The 10000-nt window shown below is 45.3% G+C and overlaps 1 protein-coding gene across 5 annotated transcripts in view; it reads right to left on the minus strand.

Annotated features, from left to right (window-relative positions):
* rgs19 (regulator of G protein signaling 19) overlaps positions 1 to 10000 on the minus strand; it is a 36371-nt gene that overhangs the window by 2466 nt on the left and 23905 nt on the right. For 4 of the 5 annotated variants that reach the window (XM_042099226.1, XM_042099228.1, XM_042099229.1 and 1 more), the window contains 2 exons: positions 9758 to 9844; positions 8195 to 8429 (listed from right to left, as the gene is read on the minus strand). In XM_042099226.1, coding sequence (XP_041955160.1) covers positions 8195 to 8429; positions 9758 to 9844 — 322 coding nt within the window. The remainder of the gene's footprint in view (positions 1 to 8194; positions 8430 to 9757; positions 9845 to 10000) is intronic. The other variant, XM_042099227.1, reaches the window with a different exon arrangement.

Below are 10000 nucleotides of genomic sequence, written 5' to 3' on the forward strand. Positions count from 1 at the left end.
CGCGCAGCGGAGGGGTCTTGTTCCGCCCTGAAGGGACTTATTTCTATACATTATCCCACTTATTATACGGCTACTTGCCAAAACAAAAAAATAAACTCCACGATATGTCTCTTTACACTTATTTGTTACCGTTTCGTCGTGGCTTTTGATGAGAAACAAATAGTTTCACACAGCAACACACGCTGACCTTGAATCAAACATTCTTTAGAACACAGCTGATCAACCGTCTGCTTTCACCTTTGAATGAAGTTCCAATGCAAGAAGTGACCGGAATACTTGCGGAGTGATATGATCAGCAGCACAAACCCCGTTGCCATTGACAGCGGTAATTATTTGTTTGCAGCGATAATTACATGAGTTTATTTTACCGTAGAATGTTGGCAAATCCCATAAATGGAGCGTTCTACTAGCATTGTGAAGAGCCGTATAATAAAGTATAATATAATATACAACCCGAATTCCGAAAAAGTTGGGATGCTTTGTAAAATGTGCATAAAAAAGAATGCTATGATAATGCTGTGATATTATAAATCATGTCAACCCCATATTTAATTGGGAATAGTTCAAAGACAACATATCAACTGTTGAAGGAGAGAATTTCTGTTTTTTATATTTTTAAAAATATGTTCATTTTGAATTTAATTCAGCAAAACGTCTCAAAAAAGTTGGGGCATTTTTACCACTGTGTTGCATCACCTCTTCATTTATCAACAATCTGAAAATGTTTAGGAACTGAGGACACCAGCTGCTAGAGTTTTGGAATTAAATGTTTTGCATGATGCACCCAATTTGACAGGGCTGGACTGCAGACAGGCCATGTTAGCACCTGGACTCTTCCTCTATGGAAAAATACTGTTTAAATATGTGCAGAATACATTTTGTCATTGTTTTCCTGAAATATTCGAGTTCTTCCCTGAAAAGACATTGTCTGGATGACAGTATATGTTGCTCGAAACCTGTGTACATCCTTCAGAATTGCTTGTGCCTTGCCAGATGTGTAAAATGGCCATGCCATAGGCACTAATGCACCTCCACACCGTCATGGATGCTGGGTTTTGAACATAAAACAACTTGGATACGTTGGATAGTCTCTCTCCTCTTTAGCCCAGATGAGTCCATGATTTCCAAAAAAAAAATGATTTCTATAATGATGATTTCCAAAAAAAAACCACAGCAACCCTTTACATCACATCAGTTAATTTTAAACGAGCTCAGGCTCAGTTAAGATGGTAGCATTTCTGTCTAAATTAAATGTACTCTTTGCATGATTGAGTTTACACTAGCATCTGTGAATTGAGCAGACAATATATCAGACATTTTCCTGAGCTCATACAATGATTTTCTTTACAGAAAAAGGTCTGGTTTTAATGCAGTGCCATCTGAGGCCCAAAAGACCATGACCATCCAATATTTTTTTTCCGTCCTGTCTCTTGTTTTAAAGATTTCTCTGGATTTTATGACTATTTTAATGATATTATGTACTGTAGATGATGAAATCCTAAAATCCTTTGCAATTTCATCATAAGAAACATTGTTCTTATATTGTTTCATCATTTGCCCACACACAGGGTGTGATGAATACCTCCACATCTTTACTTCTGAGAGACTCAGTCTGTCTGGAGTGCTCTTGTTAATCGCCATTCATGGTTCCAGTTCACCTAATTAGTTGTGAAATGTTAATATTTTTGTTGTCTTTATCATTACACAACTTTTCCAGCCTTTTGCTGCCCCCGTCCCAACTTTTTTGGGATGTATTACTGGCATCAAATTTAATATGTGCTTATATTTTCCATGAAATAGCCCAATTTCTCTCCTTCAACAGTTGATATGTTATAACTATTCTCAAATAAATATAGGGTTGACATGATTTGTAAATCATAGAATTCTTTTTTTATTCACATTTTACAAAGCGTCCTATTTCGGAATTCGGGTTGTAATATACTTTACACTTTGCACACACACGCACACACACACACACACACACACACACATACACACTCATTCACTCAAATACACTCACTCACACACATATACATCTGTGGTGTGGGATGAACCCTGGCTAGGTGTAGAGCATAACCCTGGCCAGGTTGGAATGGTATAAGAGAGCTTGGGAGGCCTAGGGCTGCTCCAGGGGGCCTGTGGTTTGTGGTCTCTGCATTGCTGGGATATGGGGCATGGGCAGTGTGGGTTGGGTGCTGGGTGGTTGGGCAGTGGTGGGTTGGGTGGGGGGGGGCTGGGTGGTAGGGCAGTGGTGGGTTGAGTGGGGGGGTTGGGTGGTGGGTTGGGTGGGTGGTTGTCCAAGGGATCCTGGAGTTCCTCACTTCCCCGACATCTCCCCAGCACATCATTATCATCGCACCCACGCGAGCGGCCAGCTATTTTTAGCACGGGGCCACAGAGCAGCAGGCACGGGCAGGGGGTTGGGGGATTTATAGTTTCCTGTTGTCAACCTTTATTTCATGTTGTGCAGGGAGATTGTTTGTTTGTGTTTGGTTGAGTGTGTGTGTGTGTGTGTGTGTGTGTGTGTGTGTGTGTGTGTGTGTGTGTGTGTGTGTGTGTGTGTGTGAAATAGAGAGAACAAAACAAAGAAAGAAAAAAAGAGGTCCAAGAGACATAGTAAATGAATATGCATTAATATGCTGAGTGTGTATGTGTGTGTGTGTATGTGTATGTGTGTATGTGTGTATGAGAGAGAGAGAGAGAGAAAGAGAGAGAGGCTCACATTATATGCATGGATGTATAAGTTTGAATAAGTGTGTGTGTGCATGTGTTTGTACATGTGTGAATAAGTGTGTGTTCGTGTGTCTGTGTGTGTGTGTGTGTGTGTGCATGCACTCATAGGTGTGTGTGTGTGTGTGTGTGTGGTCCCCAGGAAACTGGGAGCAGTGCAGCGGCAGCTTGAAGTTGTGAGCTCTAGTCTGGCCTCCTACAACTGATGAGAGCTGACACACACAGCCCCCAGCACTCCAGCTAAATAAAGCAGCAGCTCACACTCACACTCACACACACACACACACACACACACACACACACACACACAGAGTACAGAACACATACAACTCACATCACACCAGCCCCCAGCTGACTACCAAAAAATAATGCAAACATGACCCTTTCCTCCCTGGCCACAGACAGGCTATATACATCTATGTAAACACTTTAGTATCTCTTTATCTCTAAACACACAAATGCTGCCTACACAAGCAGGCGCACAGTCTATCCCCCCCTCTCTCTTTTCAATTCAATTCAATTCAAGGTTGCTTATTAGCATGACTGTAGGTACAGTGTTGCCAAAGCACAATTAAAACAGCATAACAATTAGAACAACGGAAACAGTAACATGTAACATGAACAATTGCGTGTATACCCTCACTTTCTCTCTCTCTTTCATACACACACATGCATGTGATCACACACACACACACAGACAGACAGACAGAATACACATTATCCCTCTCTCTCACACACACACACACACACATGCATACCATAGACTAAATAACATCACCAAGCAAGAGTAGAAAAAAATGGACTCATTGGATTAACTAAACATCTGACTTACACTGTGTCTTGTACACACACACACACGGGAGACATGCTGGAGAGGAAAGCAAGAAAGAAACAGAAGTAGAAGAGAAGAAAAAGAGAAGGAAGAAAAGACGAGCAAGATAGAGATGAGAGACTAAGAGAAAAGGACATTAGAGACAGCTAAGGCAAATGATAAGAGAAATACAGAGAGAGAGAGAAGATAGAAAAAGACTAAGGGAGAGAGAGAAAGAGAGCAAAGAGAGGAACATTCATGTCATTGTTGTCTTTATTGGAACCATGAGGGAGCGCAGGAGCAGCAGGAAGCCTTGAGGGGGCCCCGGTCCTCCAACAGATCACCCCCCCCCCCACACACACACACAGACACACACACACACCCCATCCCGCCCGCCCGGCTCCACTCAGCTGGGGCCCCCAGGGGCCAGTCGGCACCAGCAAGGGGCCCTGTGATAGGGAGGCTCCCCACACACTGCAGCCAACCACCAGACAGCTAGTGTCACAGGGCTCAGAGATGAGGAGAGAGAGAGAGTATGAGAGAGAGTAACAGAGAGTATGAGAGAGTATGAGAGAGTAAGAGAGAGTATGAGAGAGTAAGAGAGAGTATGAGAGAGTATGAGAGAGAGTAAGAGAGAGTAAGAGAGAGTATGAGAGAGTAAGAGAGAGTAAGAGAGAGTATGAGAGAGTATGAGAGAGTAAGAGAGAGTATGAGAGAGAGTAAGACTTCAGGAAGAGCCTGATGTAAGTGTTGTGTTGGTGAGCTCACTAATACCCAGAGTTCGCTATAATCAGCCATACAGTATAATGCCACACACAACACACACACCTCCTCGTCATACTCTTCAGGGTTTGTCCTGCATCCTGAATCCTACCTGCTTTTAACAAGATTTGATTCCTGCAAAACTTTTCAGTGTCTTTCTCACACTGTCTCCCTTTATGAGCCTATTTGGAGCCTACACACCAGCACTAGGATTATACAGTAGTTCATCTAAAAGGCAGATTCATTTTTGCATAACTTCATCTATCCATTTATCCTCTGCTATCTCTTACGTAGATATTTCTACCCTTTAATATATATCACCCCCGTATACTGCTCAGCATATAATAAAAACTTCTGCTGCTCTTACATAACTTGCACCACTATGCCACTTTCTTTATTACTTAGGTCAAACAGAACTACCCAAGCCTTTTATTGGCCTGACTTTGCACTAGTATTTTATTGACTGTCTATGCACAATTTCAACCAAATTTTGCTGCTCTTATTTTTTCATTATTATATGTGCCCTCTTATTTACTTACTTTTTTGTTTACTTGAATGTTATGTTTGTCTGTGGACTTAAATTGGTAAAATATGTCTTGTCTTCACCGTGGGATAGTGAGAAACGTAATTTCGATCTCTTTGTATGTCTGGAACATGTGAAGAAATTGACAATAAAGCTGACTTTGACTTTGACTTTGAAGTTACGGAAACCAAAAGCAAACTGTTTGAAAGCTAAGCATTCCAGTGTGTGAGTCCCTGTGTCGTGGGCTTCTGTATGCTTGAACTGCCAGGACAAACACCATCTGACCGACTCTCATATCCGACACATGCATCATTCCATTATCCATCCATCCATCCATCCATCCATCCATCCATCCATCCATCCATCTACTCTCTGTACCAGAAGCCCAGGGCCACCTGCTGCACCTCCCCACTCCGAAGCCCGACACGCCGTGCTCAGGACAGCAGTGTGCAGCCAACGAGGGAACAACAAAGGCTGATCCCAATTGAACAAGTTGTATAAATAGGGGTTTAACTCAATTCCAATTCAATTTCTTAAAACAAAAAAGCACTTGTTATAAAAGCTGCTTACAGGAGGGCTTTCCCCTGCCAGTTCACCCCCCCCCCACCGTCCCCACATCACCTCACACTCGGCCAGACTGTCCCCAGCCGACAGGGGCATCTGTTCTGGGAGTAGTTTTAAAATAGCGTGTCCCGCGCGTGCGAGAGAGAGAGAGAGAGAGAGAGAGAGAGAGAGAGAGAGAGAGAGAGGGAAAGAGAGAGGCAGAGAGAGGGAAAGAGAGACAGAGAGAGGGAGACTTTGACTTTTAAAATCCCTTTATTGAACCATACTATGGATCAATTACTCAATCCCCATTAATATACACGGCAAACCAGTGGTACAGAATGTGGTTTCACCATTTTAAAAATCAGTCTTCCATCATCAGCAAAATGGATCAAGCCTTTACCCACACACCATTTACGTCCAAACCAACTAAGGTTATTTGTAACTTGGAAAAAGGCATATTCCACTCTGGCCCTCGACTCCACTAACCCTTTAAACATTTCCACTAAATTCACAGAGAGAGGGAGAGAGAGGGAGAGGGAGAGAGAGGGAGAGAGAGGGAGAGAGAGGGAGGGACAGAGGGATAGTGGGATAGGGTTGGATGAAGAGACAGTGTCTAGTCTCCAGACACGGTGAGAACAAACTTTGGATGCCAGAACATAAATGTCACTCTGGTATACCTTCAAGGGGGGATGATACCTCCAAGTCTGCCTCTATGTGTCTCCTCTGTATCAAAGAGTGTTGGCGGGGTTAGGCCCAGAAGTGAAAAGGAGGGGTCAACCTCCAGGCCAAACCCGTTCCTTTAGGCCCAAACAGCCCACAGACACCAAAATGGGATCAAGCCCAGAGAGGAGTCATCACGTCTTCTCATGCCCTCTCTCCCCTTTGATGTTTTTCACCGTCCTTATAAATAGAGGGGCGATAGCTGGCTAACTCCAAGAGGGACATGAATCCAGTCTTAGTGTGTGTGTGTGTGTGTGTGTGTGTGTGAGTGTGTGTGTGTGTGTGTGTGTGTGTGTGTGTGGCTGGGCTCAAGTCAAGACTGGACCTGTCCTGAACTGACCCCTGGCCCAGACAACCTCCACTGCACAGCGATCCCAAAGAGCAGTGACATAATTAACAGCTTTCTAAACACATGTCATAGTCAATAATTCATAAGGACACTCTCAAGGAAAATGTTGGAGGGTGTGTGTTTGTGAGTGTGAGGGGCGGGGGGGTTGTACTCCAGACAGACAGACAGACAGACAGGCTGAGTGAGACCAAACAGTGGCAGATGAGAGAGAGAGAGAGAGAGAAAGGGAGGGAGAGGGAGGGAGAGGGAATGAGTAAAGGAGACAGAGAGGAAAAGTAAGTGAGCTAAGTTTGGAAACGGGTATTTAAATAGACAGAGAGAGAGAGGGATAGAGAGAGAGAGGGAGGGAGAGAGAGAGAAGAAGAGAGGAAGAGAGAGAGTGGAGAGAGAGAGAGAGTGACAGAGGATGAGTGGGCGTACACAATCAGAGGAGAGGTGTCGTGGCCTGCGTAAGTGGCCGGGGCATTAAAGAAGCATTTCCTCTCCTCCGCTCCCCCTTTCATGTGCCGCTGGGCCACGGCCACGGGGGCCTGCTGGGCCACTTCAAAGTTTGATGTGAAGACGGCGCACTCGCAAATCCCCCCGCTGCACACACACACACAGCCTCTAGGGTTAGACCGGGTTGGTGATCAGCAGCGGGGGACACAGACAAAAACAATAGTAACGCACATACACACGCATATACACTCTCTCTCTCTCTCTCTCTCTCTCACACACACACACACACATACACAGGCCACACACGCATGCAATCACATGTGCACACATACATATCAATACACACTCAAACATGCACACATAGTCATAAAATGGCAAAAGTACTACAACAAATAGTTATAGACATCCAGACATAAAAAATAGTACAACACACACACACACACACACACACACACACACACAAGCAGACAGACAGAGCACACAGGCAGAAATACACACACACACACACACACACACATGCACACACAGATCTTCTCCTGGAACACTTTATCCACTCAAAGCCCCAGATATGTAGCAGAGATACGCGCTAAAGCCAGTCGGGCTACATTATGGTTGCGGTTAGGCCACTGGCCAATGGTGCATCGGCCGCACTAAAGACAGGCCTTCAGGGTGGAGGGAGGTCACCTGTCTGATCCCTTCATGAACACGCTAAACGCTTCGGCATTACCCAGAACACACGCCACCCCACGACTCCTCGCATGCTGAAGTCATTACGGGAGATGCTAGCACTAGTAATAACGCTGTTTGCTCATTCAGCAGCGGTCAGAAGTATCGCTGTGCAGATAGCCGGTCTCATATTGCTGTGTGTGGACGAGCCATGACCAGAGGCAGAGCTGTACTTTTTTTGGGGTCAAATTTTGAGTCACTTACGTGACCTTCATGGCACTGAGGCGGAGACACTTCCTTTCCGGGTGATGCATGCTACAACACTATTGATGCAAGCTTCTGCGATGTGCAGAGCTAGAAACTGAGCTATCCGATGATCAGGAAACAGCACCAACCCACAAGCAGACCCATAGTGTGTGTGTGTGTTTGTGTGTGTGCATGTGTTTGTTTGGTTTGTGTGTATGTATGTATGTATGTATGTATGTATGTATGTATGTATGTATGTATGTATCTATGTATGTATGTATGTATGTATGAGTGTATCTAGGAATGTGTATGAGAGAGATTGAAAGACTGAGTGCAAGTGATTTATGTATGCCAGGTGCCCCTCACCCCAAACACACACACACACACACACACACACACACACCTCCTTGGGTGAGAGGATGGAGATGTAGTCCTCGTAGATCATGCGGGCCTTCTCCTCCACAGTGCTCTTGTTGAGCTCCTTCTTGAGCTCCTCGCAGGCCAGCCAGAAGAGCATGTTGTCCTCGCTGTACTCCGTGCGCAGGAACTCACGGAACACGTTGCGGCCCGCCGGGTTCTTCATCAGCTTGTCGAAGGACTGCGCCCACAGCCGCATCTCCTCTATCGTTGGTTTGGGGCTGAGGGAGGGAGAGATAGGGAGTTGGTGGGTGGGAAAAAATGATAAAGAGGGAGGGAAAGAGAGATATATGGTGGTGCAAGGAGAGAGAGAGAGAGGGAGAGAGAGAGGGAGAGAGAGAGAGAGAGACAGAGAGAGAGAGAGAGAGAGAGAGAAAGGGAGGGTGGTAAAGATCAGAAAAAATGGGGGATAGATAGAGTAAGGGAGGAAGAGGGGAGGAGGAGACAAAAGAGGGAATGTAGGGGAGGAGGATGAGGAGGAGAAGGAAGAGGAGGAGGAGGAGGAGGAAGAGGAGGAGGAAGTTGATGAGTAAGAGCAGTGCAGATAGTGTGAGTGAGTGAGAGATGAGAGAGTAAGAAGACGCAGACAATGAGACGGAGCGGAAACCGAAAGAGAAGAGAGGAAGAGATTGACAAAAGTGATAAACGTCTGTGGGCTCAGACAAGCAGGTCAGATAGACACACAAAAACAACAGCAAATGGGTGCACACAAAAAAACACATGCATGCACGCATCGCACGCACCGTGATAGCGCAAAGGAACACACCACCCAAAGGAAGCAAGGCTGCTGATATGATGCAGGATAACATGACTTTGGTCTTTGTGGGGGTTTTGTGTGTGGTGAACAACTGTGTGTGTGTGTGTGTGTGTGTGTGTGTGTGTGTGAGTGTGTGTGTGTGTGTGTGTGAGATACAGTTAATGTGCATTCATTTGTGCTACTCCTCATTAATGTACCCAAATTATACACCTTGCCCATTTACAGTGAAAAACATTTACTGAGCGTTTATTTAGCGCTTGGGTGTCATATTACCCTGGGAATCCAGAGTTCTCGAGGGAGCACAAATCTAATTTGCTCAGCGAGTCACTCTGGCAATGAATAATGATGCATGTTACTTTTGCCCCTTGTATCGCGGGTAACCAATCACATTGGTGTATCTGATATACGCGGGCCAGAGCTAAACAGATGACAGTCGTAGTGTTATCCAATTGCGTCGAAGTCTGGAATCAGTCAGTAAACATTGGTCGTATAGTATTATCCAGTTGCGTGCAGTGAGATTTTCAAGTGCATGCTTGGTACCGCCCCTCGAGTTGGGCCATTACAATATTCGTGGCCAGACCCTTAATTTTTCGGATTTGGGACTGGAATTTCCAGGCTAGTGTCATATGGGAATGCACTTTAATGTTAAACAACAAATGTTAGACTGTGTGTGTGTCTGTGTGTGTGTGCGTGCGCGCATGTGTGTGTGTGTGTGTGTGTGTGTGTTACTGATGATGTGTGTGTGAGTGTGCTTGCGTGTGTGTGCGTTTGTACATGTGTGCGCATACTTACCAAGGTTCACAGTTTGGTATGGTCTCCAGCTTGGTGTCCTGGGACGTTGTCCTGTCGTGCATTTCGTCTTCATTCCTAACAGTGAGACTGGAAGGTGGTGAAATGGCATTGAAAATGAACAGCAGCCACCGGCTAATGGGCCTGGCCACACAGACAAACACACACACACACACACACACACACACACACACACACACACACACACACACACATGTACATACACACAAACACACGCGCGCACAC

The sequence above is a fragment of the Alosa sapidissima genome, chromosome 7 (genome assembly GCF_018492685.1).
Source record: "Alosa sapidissima isolate fAloSap1 chromosome 7, fAloSap1.pri, whole genome shotgun sequence".
In the NCBI taxonomy this organism is placed as follows: domain Eukaryota; kingdom Metazoa; phylum Chordata; class Actinopteri; order Clupeiformes; family Clupeidae; genus Alosa; species Alosa sapidissima.